This window comes from Aquarana catesbeiana, linkage group LG12 (genome assembly GCF_042186555.1).
Source record: "Aquarana catesbeiana isolate 2022-GZ linkage group LG12, ASM4218655v1, whole genome shotgun sequence".
In the NCBI taxonomy this organism is placed as follows: domain Eukaryota; kingdom Metazoa; phylum Chordata; class Amphibia; order Anura; family Ranidae; genus Aquarana; species Aquarana catesbeiana.
In genome coordinates this window covers 81,107,154-81,125,987 of record NC_133335.1, presented here as the reverse complement: position 1 = coordinate 81,125,987, position 18,834 = coordinate 81,107,154, and the positions used below count along the sequence as shown (strand labels likewise).

At 42.9% G+C, this 18,834-nt stretch overlaps 1 protein-coding gene across 1 annotated transcript in view; it reads right to left on the bottom strand.

The window, feature by feature from the left end:
- The window catches only part of LOC141113351 (uncharacterized), a 111,577-nt gene extending 93,513 nt beyond the window's left edge, over nucleotides 1-18,064 (bottom strand). Inside the window, exon 1 of the mRNA XM_073606412.1 lies at nucleotides 13,696-18,064. Coding sequence (XP_073462513.1) covers nucleotides 13,696-18,006 — 4,311 coding nt within the window. The 5' untranslated portion in view covers nucleotides 18,007-18,064. The remainder of the gene's footprint in view (nucleotides 1-13,695) is intronic.
- Nucleotides 18,065-18,834: the final 770 nt, after the last annotated feature.

The following is an 18,834-nucleotide window of genomic DNA, read 5'->3' as shown; positions in this document are numbered from 1 at the left end:
AAAAATTGGACTTTGTTGAGGTTGGAAGAATAAGCGGGAGATAAAACAAAGGATTCTGTGATCAGCACATCCTCTGAGTTACCACCAACTGGGCGTTTGTCCTTGGCGACAAGTTCACTAACCCTAAAGGTGCCAAAGAATTCCCAAGAAAAGACAATTTGAAACAAGAGAGCCCTAAATGCAAAAACAGACGGCAAAATGGACAGGATGTCAGTTAAGTAATAACAGAAAACAGGTGCCGAGAATCAGGGAAGAAACCCAACCCTTCAAAATCCTCTGAATAAGAAAACTTTGGAGATGTCCTCCCAGCTAAAAAGTCTGAACTAAACAATACAGCAGAGGGAGCGGTGCACATCATCGGACCATCCACAACTATATCCAGCAGTTAGAGGAGGTAGGAGAAAAGAGCCAGGTGCCTGTCCTGCAACGGGCAAGGGAGAACTCATCGACAGGTGGAGGCACCCATTCGTCCCAAATTTGCTGGCAGGTTACCTGAGAGTTCTGGGAGGGGAGGCACGGACGGGGGGCCCAACAGGATTCAGAAACGTGACTGCACAAAAAAGAAGGACAGGGAAGACCCACAGCCCTTGAAGCCAAAGAGCAGAAGCTGGTGAACTGTGAACAAGAGGACAAATCAGCAATGGAATTAGCTACATATGAAACCAGTCAACTGAAGACATCCAAGCACCATAAAAACACAACAGGTAGAACAAAGGTGGAGAGCATGCAGAGAGGCAGTTAACCACTTGTACCACACTCATCTGTACAAAAATCCACTCGCCTATTCAGAAATTTTTCCACCGATAATTCTACTGCCACCACATTAGGAAAGAGCTCTAACTGCATCATGTTATACAATAAATAGAGTTGGGCCAATGAGGCTGGCCAAGGTTCAACAAACCAGTCATCCTGGAATAAAACGCCAAAGCTACAGGAGCTGAATGCAGCCTTGTAAAAACTCCAGCTGTGTGTTCGGCAATTCTTCCATTTATAAAAGAATGACCATTGGAGGAGTGCAAGAAGGACAACCACGCTTCCAAGTCATTACGCATAGGGCTGATAAGTTGTACATAATGATGTGCATCTGATATACATTTCATGGAAGGCACTGCCCATCAGAAGTACATGGAATGTGAAAACAAGATGGCCCCAAAAGACTGAAGCTGCTATAGCCATAGCTTCCTAGAGTCCCTTGAGTATTTAACCAAGGAAAGAAGCGAATTAACCCAGGTAGTCGGCAGACCATCTCCATAATGTCAATATCAATGCTCAAAAAGACAGAAGATGGATGGTTCGGCAGGGCAGCCGTTTGCAAAATGACTGTCCTTCCGAAAATTTTGTACCTACTACGCACCTTACCTGTCAAAATCCCCCATAGTTTCTTCAAAAAACTACACGCTATACAAATGAAATTCATTTGGGCCCATAAACCGCCCCGCATTAAAGCCTTACTCCTTACCAGACCCAAAAAGTTGGGGGGCCTGGGGATACCTGACTTTAAGGGATATTACCATGCCTCTCATCTCGCCCGTATCATTGACTGGCATTGCCACTCAAAAAATAAGGATTGGGTCACCATAGAAAACGATACGTGCTCCTCCCCACTTCAATTTCTACCATGGATATCAAAAATAGCATACCCCCTCATGGTAAAGAGTCACCCACTTATTGGTACCTCCCTTGACATTTTCCACTTCCTAGCAAAACAGTCTAAATTCTCTTCTCCGCTAAGCCCGATCACACCACTAAAAGATAACCCAAACTTTCCACCGGGCATGGGCAACCACCTTCTGACATCAACAGACACCAAAATGCCTATACTAGCTGGGCAATGCTTCACAAAAAAGAAAATAAAGGATCTCTCCCAATTTAGGAGCGATAACAAAATACCTCACATTCCCATGTGGACATACTTCCAGATACGCAGTTTTGTTAATTCCGCTATACACAGGAACAACTTCACAAGAGATCTCACCGAGTTTGAACAGATATGTCTGAAAGGGGAGATAGTAGAAAAATCTACCTCCCTTTCTTATGCTTTACTACAGAATTTACAACCTGATGACATGGACAGGTTCAGAGAGAGATGGTCTAGAGAATTGAATATACAATTCACTGATAAACAATGGGAAGCTGCTTGTATACTGGCCCATAAAGGCTCGATAAGTACACGGATGCAGGAGACGGCTTATAAGATCTTAACTCACTGGTATGCCACTCCTGATAAATTACATAAGTGGTTCCCTCAAACTACAGAAATATGCTGGAGATGCAATAAGGCCAGGGGTACGTTGTTACACGTGTGGTGGCAATGCGACCCGATCCAAGTTTTCTGGGCCGAGGTGAGGAAGGTTATCTTACAGATCACGGAGACCAAACTGAAGCTAGATGCGGCATGTTGCTTGCTCCATATAACAAATCTTTCATTTAAAAAATATAAAACTTCTCTCTCCAAGCACTTGATTAATGCAGCCAATTCACTCATTCCACTTTATTGGAAATCCACCCATACTCCTACTCTCAAAGATTGGCTAAATAGAGTTGCCTATATCTGCGAGATGGAAGACACAGCAGCACAATCCTCCGAAATAACGGAGAAATATCATAAAACTTGGTCTCCGTGGTTTGTCTTTAAATACTCCCAGGTCTTTGAACAACTAATGAGATGAGTAGAAAGTCTTAACACATTCTGTTTGATTTGATGTTTAACAAACCCATGGACCTACACTTAAAGATTCAAAACTTGAAATGGTTCTGCATATGGCTGAACGGTACTAATACCATGGATTGTTTTTTTTTTTTTTTTTTTTTTTTTTTTGGGTCCTCTCTCGCAATCGATCCCTAGGTACCCTCCTCCAGTAGTTTAATATACCCCCCCCCCCTTTTCTTTTTTTTTTATCCACATATCCCATCTTTCTCTAGTATCTCCTGTAATTTTCTCCTTTCACTTATCTTATTCTTCCCTTTAATGAGACCCAGAGTACATTTTTGTAAAATGATAAACCATACAGCAAGTATCGAGCTCTCTATAGAGACAAGACTTGAGACACGACTTTGGGCCCGCTTCACGTCTTGCCTGCGACATCACTAGAAGTCATAATTGAGAAGCTGGTCTCTCTATATGTTTGCAAACCATTATTATTGTTACCTAAGACAAAATAACTGTACTTATCCGGATTACCCGCTGTATTGTACTTTATAATACATTGTCAACTTTTGTTATACAGAAATGTATGTATACCAGTTTAATGCTTTAATAAACTTTTATGTGAAAAAAAAAAAAAAAAGACAGAAGATGGGCAGGACCTTCCATGTTGTTGGGATGGAACAGTCGCAGTGTACAGGAAGGAAGCGAAAGGCAGACTCGATATCTGCCTTCACTAGAAGGGTAGAAGCACCAGAGAACTCAGCAAAGAAAGTGCTGTATCAAAAGTGGAGTATTGGTCCTAGGAATTCTCCTGATCAATACCACCATTAACTGACAAGCCTGCAGGGAAAGAAAAGTGTTGTATAAGTTGATATACAGTATATTATATATTATATTTTTTGTTGTTTTTTGGGTACCACACCAAGTGAGGAAACCCACAAGGAGAGTTAGGGGTGGATGAAAGGGACCCAAAACCCCTGATTAAATCCTGACTGTAAGATCCAAGACTCCCTACTGAGAGGGTACTGGCTTTCACTGGCATCCTCTGTCTTAGGAGGGTGGAACTTGGAACCTGGTTTGACAGGTGGTATATTCCCCATTCAGAAAGAGTCGACTGCTGGGTGGGCACCACCACCAAAGGAAAAGTCGTGCACACACAGTGGCTCTCAATAAACAGTCAGCAGTTGCCTATTTTTATACCACTGACGTTCTGTGCAGGTGACTGAAAAGAAGTTGGCCTATGCAGGCACATGAGTAATAACTATATGCAGCGTAAAAGTCAGCGCTAGAGTGAATAAAGTTGGCAGCTACCAATGCAGGCCAATATACATATTCCATAAACTAACATTTCGGCAGTCAAAACATAGTTCTTTCTACAAAACTGGGTATTAAAAGTAAACAGCATAGCCCTCTGTATATTTTGTAGACCACCCAACTGAGATCCACATAACTGAATAGGGACTAATTCTGGAATTTTCTTTTTTTTTTACAAAGCAGTGCATAGGCACAGGAACCCTGCAGCCAATTCCCAAAAATACAAGGAAGCTGCTTTGATTTTTCACTCTCAGTATTAACATCAATATGTTTTTATTTGTCAGCTGTCTGTGTATCAAAAAGCACCAGTGTCAGCACATCAGTAAACTCACAGTGCCATTTTTAAAATGTATTTATTTAATCCCCTGTTCTAAGTGCAAATTGAAGGGAGAAAATAGATTTTAGAGGGCCACCCAGTTGAGAACCAGACAATGGGAATGGCTGGGTGCCACAGCTGGCATGACAGCCAAAAAAAGTAAAAATAGAAATTGATTGGACTGCTGCAAAAATGCATCAGTGGCCCTAAAACAGCTGCACTCGACTTATCCCAGACCCCCCTATAACCATACTTACCCAACGGAGGTCAAATAGGAGGACTGATGATTGATCCCAGAAAGAGCTGGAGAGAGAGTCTGGAGTCCAGGAGTTGACCCTGTGTGTCAGAGGTTGTGCTGGGACATACAGGGTTAATAAGAAGGAGTCTCATGCCTCAAGTCACACAGAAGCCCTGTCAGAGAATCTAAGGCAAAGTCACTTGGGGAGGCTGTAACACTGAATCCACGGGTTGCTGAAGAGGAAAGCTGGCTGGCATGCAGGCTGAGGCAGGGATGCAAAGAGGTAATAAGTGCCTCCTGCAGTATGGAAACCTGATCCCTCACACACTCAGTGAGAGGAGCTGAGTGGAATGCTGGAGGGGATGACAACTGACAGGATACATCAGTTCCTGCACTGTAGGGCACAGGGAGCTGGATCTCACTGACAGAATCCAGGGAAGGAGATGCTTCAGGCATCCGAAGTCCATTCACATGTGATGGCAGTGCTCTGTGAATCCTAGAATGGGGCAGGCGGTGTCCATTAGCAGAGGCAGATGCTGTATTAGAGGCATGGCTGTGGTGTGAATAACTAAGGGGAATGAAGGCAGAGTGAGGAGGAGCTAGCTCCAGTAGCTCCAGAGGGGGTCCTGTGTCTGGCTGTATTAGTAGTGACCCTGGAGGGGCTGGGGCTCAGTCTGGATGGAGGGAAATTGCATGGAATGACCCTGGAAGAGAGGCCTGGCAGCAGGGGATGGGTAGCAGGTGTAGAAGCTGAGGGGGCAGTCTTACTATAAGAAGAGAAAAGAGCCAGTCAGCCTGACCTCTGGATAAAAGATCTGTGTCCATGATGATACAGGAACACTGGGGAAGGACAACTCGTGTGACAGCTGAACTTCCTCAGAGCAGTTGGAGGTGCCTTATCGTAGCCTTTTCCTAGAGTTCAGGCTCCACACAGTCACCTCTTTGTAGCCAATCCTAAGGGAGCTACTTAACTTCCCTTTTAGGCTCACACCCATAGTGATGCCATGCTTCCAGCACTCAAGGCTCCCTTTCCCTAAAGGCGGTTCAAGGGGACTTCATGCACTTTGTTGAGGACCACCACTCCAACCATGCACTTTGATGACCACCACTACAACCATGCACTTTGTTGAGGACCACCACTACAACCATGCACTTTGTTGATGACCACAACTACAACCATGCACTTGACACCCACTGCAACTGTGCACTTTGCCACTAACCACCAATGATTGCCTTCTGGTTGTACTGAGCAAAACTGTTTTTGCATGTTTGCATGCTCACACATAGGGGTATTATGCACTGAGGTTTAGGATGGAACATTGGGGATCACTGGAGAGGTGAGAGGTTCAGGTGGAGAGGTGAGAGGTTCAGGTCGAGAGCTTTTTTACAGACCTGCCCAGAATGGGTAAAAGTGACAGTGTCTATTTAACATCACAGGCTAACCAAGTGGTTGTCTTCACTGGTTTTAGACAAAGGGAGCTATCTCTAGTTTTGTGCTTAACTTTTTTCTTACATGTTTTTGGTTAGATAAGTATCAAATATTGATTAATAATATTTTGCCTTCTACTTGTAAGCCAACTGGAAGAGCTTTAGGCTTCCTTCATGTTTACAGGACCTGTTTGATTCTTTAATGAAAGCAGCCTGTAAGCAGATGCAGTTATCTAGTCTGCCACCATCTGGCTCTGTCCCAAAATAGTGTGGTAATTGGGAATTTTGTAAGTGGGTGTTAGGTCCCTTTTAGACAAAGCCTTCCTGTAATTATGTAATGGGTGGAGTTTAACTACTTCCCGTCCGGCCTATAGCAGAATGACAGCCTGGAAGTGGTTTAGTTATCCTGACTGGGTGTCATATGACGTCCAGCAGGATAAGGCGCGTGGGGATCGGTGGTGTGGTGTGTCAGTCTGCGGGAAACCATGAATCAGACTGAGACAGAAGTACAAATCACTTGTTTAATAATAATTAAAAAAAGGTAAACGGTAAACGTAGTCAAAACATAGCCAAAGTTCAGGAACTGGAACGGATAGTCAGACAAGCCAAAACGTCAGAGAGCCAGAGAACAGCGTAGAACAGGAAGCAGGATCTGGAGCCAGAAGGAACGTCAGCAAAGCAAGTCTTTAACAGGAACACAGAAGAGCTGTGACCAAGGTGAAGGCAGAGATCATCTGGACTGGATGGCTTAAGTAGGCAGGTCTGACGAGCAGGATATCATCAACAGGTGAGTCACTGTGGAGAGATAGAAGCTGGCAATTAGCCAACAGCTGAGCGGCCAGCTCAGAAAAGGAAGGACTGAGCCCAGCCCTGACAGTACCGCCTCCTTAATGACCCCTCCCCCTCGTAGGACCACCAGGCTTGAGGGGAAAACGTCTATGGAAATCACGGAAGAGGACAGGGGCATATACATCCGAGGATGAGACCCAAGTGCGTTCCTCCGGACCATACCCTTTCCAATGCACCAGGTACTGTATGCGCCCACGAAACCTACGAGAGTCAACAATGGACTGTACTTCATACTCCTCATGGTTCTCAACCTGTACAGAGTGAGGACGGGGCACTGAGGTGGTAAAGTGGTTGCAGACCAAAGGTTTTAATAAGGAGACATAAAATCCATTTGAGATACGCATATTAGAAGGAAGGTCTAATGCGTAAGCCACTGAGTTAATCCTACAAAGAATACGGAAAGGCCCCATAAACCGAGGTGCGAACTTCAGAGAGGGAACACCATGTTGGAGGTTGCGAGATGACAGCCAGACCCTGTCCCCAACCTGGTAGGAAGGTGCAGGCAGGCGTCTGCGGTCAGCATGGAGTCTGTACCTATCATTAGCATGTCGCAAACCCTCCTGGACTTGTGCCCAAGTGGAACAAAGACCACTGAGATGCTCCTCTAATGCATGAATACTCTGCGGAACAAATGAGTTAGGCAACATGGAAGGTTGGAAACCATAGTTTGCCATAAACGGGGACAATTGGGAAGCAGAATTCAAGCCACTATTGTGAGTGAACTCCGCCCACGGTAAGAGGTCTGACCAGTTGTTATGATGGTCAGAAATACGGCAACGTAGGAATTGCTCCAAGGAGTGATTGGCTCATTCTGCGGCCCCGTTAGACTGCAGGTGATGCGCAGAGGAGAAAGCAAGCTGAATTCCCAACTGTGCAAGGCTTGCCAGAACCGGGACACAAACTGATTACCCCTGCCTGTCGGAGACAATCACTTTGGGTAGCCCATGTAAGCGAAAGATCTCCCAAGCAAAAATGGAAGCCAGTTCCTTAGAAGAGGTCAACTTCTTAAGTGGAATACGAGACAGTGTAGTAGAACAGCAAACAGGATCTGGAGCCAGAAGGAGTGTCAGCCAAGCAAGTCTTTAACAGGAACATAGGAGAGCATTTCTAGAGATGTGACCAAGGCGAAGGCAGAGATCATCTGGACTGGACGGCTTAAGTAGGCAGGGCTGATGAGCAGGATATCATCAACAGGTGAGTCACTGTGGAGAGATAGGAGAGGCAATTAGCTGACAGCTGAGCGGCCAGCTCAGAGAAGGAAGGGCTGTGCCCAGCCCTGGCACAGTCCGAAACACCGCATCTCTGATCTAGGTAAAGAGCCTTTGACGGGGGCTGCTCTCCTAACAGGGGGGGTCTGCATTGATTGATTATCAGTGCAGCCTCCCCGAGGATGCCCAACCAGGACCACCAGGGATGCCCACCCATGGCCACCAGGGATGCCCTCCCATGGCCAGCAAGGATGCCCACCCCCACCCATGACCACCAGGTAAGCCCACTAGAGCCCACCAGGGATGGCACTCTTTGCCCATTAGGCTTGGCACTCTTTGCCCATCAGTGATGCCTGCCAGCGCCTCTGATCAGTGCTGCCTATCAGTGCCCACCATTGCCCATCAGTGCTGTCTATATGTGCCCTCCAGTGCCACCTATCAGTGCCACCTATGAGTTCCCATCAGTGCCACCTATGAGTGACTATCTTTGCCACCTGTCAGTGCCCATCAGTGCCGCCTATGAGTGCCCATCAGTAGCACTATCAATGCCCATCAGTGCTGTATATTAGTGCCACCTCATCAGTGCCAATCAGCACTGCCTCATCAGTGCCCATCAGTGCAGCCTCATCAGTGCCCATCAGTGAAGGAGATGTACTTATTTACAAAGTTTTGTAACAGAAATAAAGAAAAACTTTTTTTCGTTCTTTTTTTTTATTTGTAGCGTAGAAAAATAAAAACCACAGAGGTGATCAAATACCACCAAAAGAAAGCTCTATTTGTGGGAAAAAAATGATAAAAATTTGGGCACAATGTCTCATGACCGCACAATTGTCATTCAAAATATGAGAGCGCTGAAAGCTGAAAATTGGTCTGGGCAGGAAGGTGCATTAGTTCTCTGTATTGAAATTGTTAAACTTAAAGTGCAAAACTGTAAAACAAAATATAGGATTTTTAGATCTCCTATAAAATTAATTTTTTAAAATACATTAACGTATAGAAAATTCAGTTAGCTTAATACAATTGGGTTATACCAACCCTACAAGAGGCTTTGGACAAAAAAAGGCATGGCCAGCCAGATGTAACCCCTCCCACTTCCAGAATGCTTCTGTCCCTTAATGAACTTAAAAAAAAAGTGGGTTTTACTATAGTCCAAAAATTCTTTTATATTTATGCTTCATTAAGGGACACAGGATGAAATTAATCTGAGACATCCAAAAGCAGTCCAACTTAGGGGTCGGGCCACACAGCAAACAAAAAACTACCAAGCTCTCAAAACAATCAAAATAAAACTGTGTGTGTGTGTGTGTGGGGGGGGCTTAATGAGCTTCCTGCAGGACCTTATACCTTAAACTGCCATTAGAAGAGGCCTTAACAGAACTTGTCACCCCTCTGAAAAGCAACAGTTGCTTGATGCATATGACATGGAACTTTGTCCTTAATTTAAAGGGGTTGTAAAGGTAAATTTAAAAAAAAAAAAAATAACAAACATGTCATACTTACCTTCACTGTGCAGCTCGTTCTGCACAGAGTGGCCCCGAACCTGCTCTTCTGGGGTCCCTTGGCGGCTGTCTCAGCTCCTCCCCGCAATAACTAACCACCTTAATGCGAGCTCCCTCGCATGGTGGTTAGTTATTGCGGGCACGCTCCCGTGATACAGCCGGCGGCTATAGCCGCTCGCTGTATCACTCGGCCCCGCCCCCGGCACGCCGCATCATTGGATGTGATTGACAGCAGCGCGAGCCAATGGCTGCGCTGCTTTCAATCCATCCACTATAGCCAATCAGCGACCAGGCTGAGCGGCGGAATGGAGGTCGGGAGCGAGCGGCCGAGTTTCGAGGTGTCAGGTAAGTAAAACGGGGGAGCTGGGTATTATCAAAAGTTTTTTCACCTTAATGCATAGAATGCATTAAGGTGAAAAAATTTATAGCTCTACAACCCCTTTAACAGAAATCTCACCCATCACCAACAGACTAATGCCCTGTGTACACGGTCGGATTTTCCGATGGAAAATGTGTGATAGGACCTTGTTGTCGGAAATTCCGACCCTGTGTAGGCTCCATCACACATTTTCCATCGGATTTTCCGACACACAAAGTTTGAGAGCAGGATATAAAATTTTTTCGACAACAAAATCCGTTGTCGGAAATTCCGATCGTGTGTACACAAATCCGACGGACAAAGTGCCACGCATGCTCAGAATAAATAAAGAGATGAAAGCTATTGGCCACTGCCCCGTTTATAGTCCCGACGTACGTGTTTTACGTCACCGTGTTTAGAACGATCGGATTTTCCGACAACTTTGTGTGACCATGTGTATGCAAGACAAGTTTGAGCCAACATCCGTCGGAAAAAATCCTAAGATTTTGTTGTCGGAATGTCCGAACAAAGTCCGACCGTGTGTATGGGGCATAACTGTTACATATAAAATTGCTGTATCAGCCTCTGATGCTGTTTTATGAGAAATCTCATAAAACAGCATCTGACTTTTTTGCTGTTTTAAATTTCAGCCTAGTGACCTCTATTTTCATTCTATGTACCTTCTCTGATCAGCGGTGAGCGCTTTCGCCTCACTATTGATGTCAGGACCAGATCTGAAGTAAGGGAGGAGCTGGAAGTGACTGCCTATACTGCACGGAGTCAAGGCTCACTACACAACAGTAGTGAATGCACACTGGAGTGGAAGCATCCAAAGTGCCAAGCTCATTTTGCATATGTAATAAACTGTGCTGCTTACGGGTTTTAACAATGTTAGGGGGCTGGTATTTGTAGTATTGTTCTTCCAAGAGAGTGGGAGGAAGAAATTTTCCAGCTCCAGAGCTGAATTTCTGAGTCAGCAGGTGAGAGACAACTTGGTCTTCGGGTTCAGGCATATGGATTTGTTCAAAGATTTCACCTTCTTGTCCCATGCAGACAGAATGTTGTGTTGTCGGGGTCTGAAGTGGAACTGAGCAAACGAAACCATCAAGCCCAGAACACTCATGCAGAATTGCAAAGTAGGACAGCTCCTTGACTGTAGAATTTGAGACTGGGAGCTGAGAGTCAGACATTTTTTTTTTTGTTAAAGAAAAACTCTGACTTGAGCTTTGTCTAGAACTAGACCCAGATATTCAGAGTGATAAATATTTCAGCACTGGTTTCTGAAGGTTAAAGTGGAGTTCCACCCACTTTTACAACTCTTCAGCATCCCTCACTAAACTGTGCACTGCAAACAAATTGGATATTTTTAATTTTTTTTTTCTCAGCACCTACTGTATATCTTCTGTATTCATTTTTCATTTCCTCCTCCCTAGCCATGGCTCATCGCATCATTTCCTGTTTGCAATGCCTTCTGGGAAGGGGCGGCAACTTTCTCTGACACTGCCGTTGCTATGGAAACCTGACCTGAAACCTATTACACTGCTTGTGCTGCACTGAGCATGTGCGAGATCTGCAAGGATGAGATCCAGGAAGAAATACAGTCTGGCTTCAGATGCCCACACTTAAGATGGCCACGGCCTGCTGTAAGTTTATAAAATAACAAACTACTGCTATAAACGAACAAAACAGACCTTAGTTTACAGACTAACTTTACTAGAATACATTAAGCTTGTGTATTATATGGGTATTTTTATTTAAAAAGCATAATTTTGGCCGGAACACCACTTTAAGAATCCAGACAAACCTTTTAAGGGTCTGGATTGTCTGCATCATATGGATGGGCAGAGTTTTAACTGATTGTTATCTCATCAGATTGTTGAGGTCTCCCACAATGGAATCACCCTTAGAACCATAGCAAGGCTGGCACATGGGCCAGAATCTTGGTGAAAACTCAATGTGCAGATGGTAGGCCAAATGGTATGGTTGCAAACTGGTATTTTTGTGTGCTCACAGCAAAACATAATGGTGCTGGACAGATGGGGACATGCAAATATGCTTACTTAATGCTTACTGAGGCTGGCTAAAGGAAGGAGGCCATGAGAATCTTGGTGGATTCAATGCTGAACATTTAAACTTGAATAAATACATTTAACGCCTTCAAGTCAAAATGGGGCACAACTTCTCTTTGGTTTTGGTACAATGAAAAGCCTAGCATAAAAACCCCTAAACCTTTCCTCCAATGGTACAATGCTATAACTCCTTGGTTCAAAAGGTCTTCAAAGGCAGAATGCAGGTCTGCTAACTGTAGCGGCGACACAAGTAGGTTGGACAACATGAAGTAAGGCGGATGCAGAGAGTTGAGCTCTAGCTTGGAGCGCCCCTGGACACCAGATCTCTAACCAACAGACACCCCCCCCCCTTTTGAGAAGTGGGAGTTTCCGTTCGTGATGAAGTGGCATTGTCTTCGGGGTTGGAGGATTTATAGGTCCAAGGCTTGCACAACAAGTGGTTTATACATTGATGTTCTGCAAATTAAGATTTTAGCCACAGAGATCTTGATTGAACTGTGCATCTTTTGCAAACAGGAGCAATGGTGGCAAATTAGCTACCTCACACAGAAGAAAAAAAGGTGGGAAGAGCTAGGGTAGTGTTTGCGTGTGTGAAGCATACATTCCATGTAAAATATAGCTCTTTTAGTACCAATATTGGGTACTCCTTGTGCCCCTTTCTGTTTGATCTGCTTGCACACCCTTTGCTACTGTTCACTGAATTTATTCTCGCTTGAGAGGAGAAGATTAAGGGGGGATATGATCAACATGTAAAAATATATAAGGGGTCCATACAGTGAACTTGGTGTTGAGTTATTCACTTTACGGTCAACACAGAGATCAAGGGGGTACTCTTTAGGCCTAGAGGAAAAGAAATTTCATCTCCAAATACGGAAAGGTTTCTTCACAGTAAGAGCTGTGGTTCTGGCCAGCCTAGTAGATTGCTTTAACAAAGTCCTGGATTCTTTCCTAAATGTACGTAATATAATTGGGTGCTGACATGTATAGGTAAAGTTGAACCAGGGAAAATCCGATTGCCTCTCAGGGGATCAGGAAGGAATTTTTTCCCCTGCTGTAGCAAATTGGATCATGCTTTGCTGGGATTTTTCACCTTCCTCTGGATCAACTGTGGGTAAAGGAATGTGTATATGGGATTGTATGATATTATTTATTTATTTTTATGGTTGAACTAGATGGACTTGTGTCTTTTTTCAACCTGACTAACTATGTAACTATGTAGCTATTATTCTGAAAACTCAATAAAATGTTTTTTTTGTGGAGCAAAAATAGCTCCTTTATTTTCGTATTAAAAACAGCAACATACAAACTCATCTTAATGGCGACACTTCAAGCTTAAACCAGCTCTATACCAAGTTCATAAAGCGTTGATTTGAGCCCTTTGGATGCCAACAGACTGGTGACCATTGCACAAAGCCAAATTTTTGGGCTGCTTGGTGTGAACTCTACATATTCAAAGGATTCATCTGCAGGTACTTGCACTGCAAACCTCTTAGTGGGGATGAGCACTTAGGTTCAGACTGAACCGAGAAAGCAGTCACTCCAACCAAATCAGCCCCCACTTATCCATGGCTGCAGCATTCTTCGAATCACACATGTAACAAAGAAAAGTGGAATTCCCATGACATCATTGACCTAATATGGCCACATGGCCATATATAGTCAATCACATGATCTTTGTCTTTGCCTTTAATTTATTAAGAAAAAAACTTAAAAACATTTTAACTGTTAGTTTGCAGTCATCCATTCATATGCAAAAATAAATACAGTACCTGCTTCTTGTTCATGGCCATTTGCAACATATCTTCTGTATAATCCTCGGCCTCCCATCTATCCTTTTGGGGTTGTATAGGTTGTGCAGGTTTGGTAGGAGGAGTATCTTGGTAGATCGTCCATTTGCTAAGATTTTCTACTGTAAGGCGTGGCAGGAGAGTTTCTGAACTTAACCAGCCTGTGGGATCACTTCTTCCAGGTACATTTTGGGCCCAGTGAACATGAGTTGTTGATTCATAAGAAGGACTTTGCTCTTCCTCCTCCTCCCCTGCTTGAATATCCTGGGTTGAGTCTACAACTGATGATCCCACCTGAGAGTCAGTCAGTGTTGTTCCATCTACTGGAGTGCTTTGAACTGAACGTTCTTCATTTTCCTTGCTTAGTTTGGGCTTTGAAAATGTGACTGAACTCTGTGACTCTTCATTAGCTTGTAAGTCTTGTCCTATACTGGATCTTGATTCCACTAGCTGTAAGGGTCGATATCGTTGTATGGTATCAGTCTGATTTTGAATGCCTTTCTTTGTGTCTTTCATTAACCTCTCTGAGATTCTGGTTGATGAAGCAGGCTGTACAGACACAGTTACTCTCTGTCCAGTGTTGGGCATACACCTTTGGACAGCAGGAGAAATCTTTATTGTCTTTGCAAGATGATGGATTCTTGGAAAAACTATAGCATATTTTGCGTCGGCAGTAACAGTGGATTCTTCAGCTTCTGGGTTCTCACAAAATTTCTTAAGACTTGATGCTGATGTGTCAATATGTTTCTCTGACTTACTGTACTTCTTATTAGCACTTTTCAATGTACATGCATCTACATTTTCTTCAGAAGTTTTTTCAATGCTGCACTTTCTTACTGAGGTCTGGCTGAATTGATTCATGAGCTTTGATGTGCTTAGTAACCTCATGGCTGTTCTCCTTTTAAGTTCACATTGTCTACGCTTTTTTTTCCTTCCGAATGTCCTGAACAGCCAGTCTGTGATCCCAATGGCTCGTGCAACACTAGCTAAACGTTCCTTCAAGTTGGATTTTTTAGGTGGAACTCTCTTCAGCCATCCAGTTACCCTACGAAAGGCTGAAATTGAACAGGCTGTTTTTCCATTTTTAGTAACTCCAGGAAGACATTTTGGCATATTCTGACTATCAATATCCTTTTCTTCCATTTCTTGAGTGTTAGAAGCACCTTGGTTATCTTGATACTTTTTGTTTGCTGCTGTAGTTAGCAGTTGCCCTATTTTATATTCTCCCCCTCTTGCCTTTCCTTGAACATTTATCAGCGTTCTGTTTTTGGAATCAACAATACTAAGAGTGGCTGAATTAATGGACTGTTGCCCTTTCATCATATGGTCATCATCCGAACAGCTCTCTTCTGTTTTTGCATTATCTAAGGCGACTTGTTGATTTTCCTTCTCTTTAACTCTTAGTTTCTCTCTGACTTCCTTTTGTCTCTTTCTGAGGTTTGCAATTATTTGAGTCTGTGCACTGAAACTACAATGTGGTCTTGTAGCTAGCTCTATTGTCTGCTCAATGTCTCTTTTAACCTTTAAGCAGGAAGATGATCTCTGATCTTTTTTCTTCAAACTCTTTCCTGGCTTAACACATAAGGGTTTTTCAGGCTCTGCTCTTATTTGGTTGGAATGCTTAATTAGGTTCATAAAACCATCACTAGGTGTTGGAATATTCTCTACATCCTTTGAAGTTGTGCCAGGCTTGACATGCAGAAGTTTAGATCTTATACCCCTAGGCAGAGGTTTTCTTTTGGCTGAAGGGCCTTCCTTTACTTCAACATTTTTTTCATTTTCAGACTTTTTCTCTAATTCAGGATCTGAAATAGAACACCCTTTTGCATTTTTACCTGTGCTCTTTGTCTCAGTGTCATCTGCTCCGTTCTTGTGACTTTTTGCTGATCTTGCATCAACTTCATCTCCATTGTCATCTTCAGATTCCTCCATTATCTTTTCCTCCTTTCTTTCAACAGTTTTCCCACTAAGGACATTGTCACTGTCTTCTTCTTCATCTTGTTCAGTATTTTCCTGTTCACTTTTCCTTTCATTTTCTATTTCAGACTGATTGTGTTCATCTTCGTCTGCAGTTTCATCATCTGAAGTTTCATTTGAACTATCACTTTCATCTTCACTGCTTTTCTTTCCTGCCACCTGTTCTTTACTATTTGCATGATTAGTGCTTCGCTTCTCTGTTGCACCTGCTGACTTGCTTGAGTCAGATGAGCTACCTTCCCCGCCTTCTTCACTCTCACTGTCATCACTAGCTGAACTCTCTTCCTCTGTTTGTTCTTTAGGCTTTACTTCTTCTTCTTCTTCTTCTTCTTCTTCTTCTTCTTCTGAGCTACTCTCTGATGAAGATGATGCTGATGATGACAAGGTTTCCCCATCCACCACCTTAATCTTTGAATTCTCTTTATCTGACTCATCGTCTGTTACAAGACTACAAGAGCTTTCCTTCTTTTTTTTCTCTTGAACTGTATTCTGTTGCGATGTCCTTTGGCTAGATATTTCTCTCGTATTTACAGAATTATTTTTTTTCTTTGGGGTCCCTATTACTTCTCTTTCCATCTTCTGCTGTTTCAAACGTATATTGTTTTCCTTATCTTTGGTTTCTTTAGTTTTTGATGATGTTAAGATGTATTTTGAACTTTTTGCAGTGGATGGTGATTTTAAGATTTTTTTAGTGTTAGATGTGGTTACTAGCTCAGTCTTATTTAGAACTGAATGCTGTTCTTCATCTTTTGCTGTAGCTTTAGTTAATTTCATTGTGGGTTCATTTTTTTTCAAACATCCTTCCTCTTCTTCCATGGTGCTAAGTGGTTCCTGTTCTGCTGCTTTATAGTTTGACTGCATTCCCCCTTTCTTCATTTTTGATGGATTTTCAGCTTTTGTTTCCATTTTAGATAAAGTTTTTCTTTTCATATTTGTTCTTGGGTCGTCACCTTCTGCTATGACTAATTCTTTTACTTCAACGTACTTGGTGCTGCCTGGCTGTACAACTTCTGTCTTGTATGTGGATGAAGATGTTTTTTTTATTCCTGATGCAGATGCTATTTCCTTATTTTTCTTGGATTCTTTTTCTACATTAGATTTTACAATTGATGAACTATTTCTGTTAGTCTTGTTGTCAGATGAAGTTCCCATCCCATCCTCTATTCTGTTTGGGGAGGATTCACTTATTTTGTTATTGGATAAATCCTTAGCACTTGTTTTTGACTCATTTGGCACCTTTATTCTTACTTGCTTATTCCCTGGAGTTTCTATCTTTGGTTTTGTGTTTGGTAATGCTTCCACCTGTGCTTTTTCCTGCAGCTTGTGTTCCTCAACTCTTTTGCTGTGGGATGGTTTCTGTCTAGATTTGGCTCTTGATACAGCTTCCTCTTTTGCGTTAGGTTTAGACAGATCTTCTTTTCTTTTATTTATTTTAGATGGCAATTTTTGATTTTGTTTTAAATATATTGGGGCTTCTATGCTTAACACGGAGCTAGATGACCTATTTTCTGTATTGGATGAGACTTTTGAATCAGGCTTGGAAGTTAATGTAACGTCAGCTTTTATTCTGGTGGTGGATGCAGAGGTTTCATCTGCTATAAAAGTAGATGGATGGTCTCTGCCAGATTTTGTGGTGACATATGGATTTTCTCTTTCTAGTTTTGTGGTTATGGATATAGATTCTATTTCTTGCTTTGTGGTATCCTGGAAATCTTTGTCTTTTGACTTTTTCTGTTCAGAACATCCTCTAGCTGATTTGTTGATATCCACAGATTTTTTATCTTCTGCACCCAGTGTTGTTGTGGTTATTGCAACAGTTTTTGGACTTTGTGGAGTTTTTGATAATTCTACCTTTCCTGCAGTCTTAACACTAACGTGAGGTGCTTTTTCCCCCTTCTTCTGCTTGTCTATGGGCTTCTGCTGCTTGTGTTCTGTGCATGGTGAAGGTTGGTCAAAATCGGAAGTGCTCAGCTTGCTCCCTGAGGAAGACATGTTATCATTTATGCTGACAGTCTCTGCAATTTCATCATCATGTTTACAATTCTTTGGCCTTCCTCTTACTTCTTTACTTCTCTTTTTTAGCTGTCTCTCTGGAATTTTGTCTTCTTCTTCCACTTGCTCATTACTGCTTTGCTCTGATAAGCTTTCTCTTCTACTGCTGCTGTCTTCTTTTGTTCTAATTTTTCTCACGTGTCTTCTTTTTCCATCTGATTTTAGGTCCAGTGCTGAGTTCTTCTTCCTTGCAGCATGTTTTTCATTTACTTTGCTTTCTCGCTTTCTGCCTCTTTTCTTTAGACCAGTTTGTGAACGATGCATTTTAAATGAACCTTGGGTTCCTTTTGGAACTTACTCTGTAAGGAAACAGAACAAATCAGGTTGGGTAAACTGAATTAACAAACCAGGATGTAGACTCTCAGTTTGTGAAAGTGAGCTTTTAACTATGTCAGGCTTCTGCCATTGCAATGGCACCAAGACCTGGCCTGCTGCTAAATCCTATCCCATACTCAAAATGTTCACTATTGCTTTTATGAACTAAGTTTACACTGGGAAACCATTGTGTGATGGTTGCCTGCATTATTGCATGATTTTCTCAGTGTGCACAGCAACAGAAAAACATTAGTAACTATAGAAATCAAAATGAATTAATTATTTGAAGGGTTGACTGTTCATTTGAACTTCCAAGCTAATGCATTGGATACATAAATGAAAATCCATGCAAATACATTCCGTATTTATCGGCATATAACACGCACAGGCATATAACACGCACATTAATTTTAAGAGGGAAGTTTCAGGAAAAAAACTTAAATTTTAAATAAGGAACTTTGAAGCAAAATAAGGGTCAGTGCCTATCAGCAGCCTCACCATTGCCATCAATGCAGCCTGATCAATGCTCATCTGCAGCCTCACAAGTGCCATCAATGCAGCCTCATCATTCCACATCAATGCAGCATCACCATTGCCATCAATGCAGCAGCCTCACCATTGACATCAATGCAGCAGCCTCGCCATTGCCATCAGTGAAGTAGCCTCACCCTTGCCTTCAATGCAGCAGCCTCACCATTGCCATTAGTGCAGCAGCCTCACCATTGCCATCAGTTCAGCCTGATCGATGCCCATCTGCAGCCTAGAGGGGACAGTGAG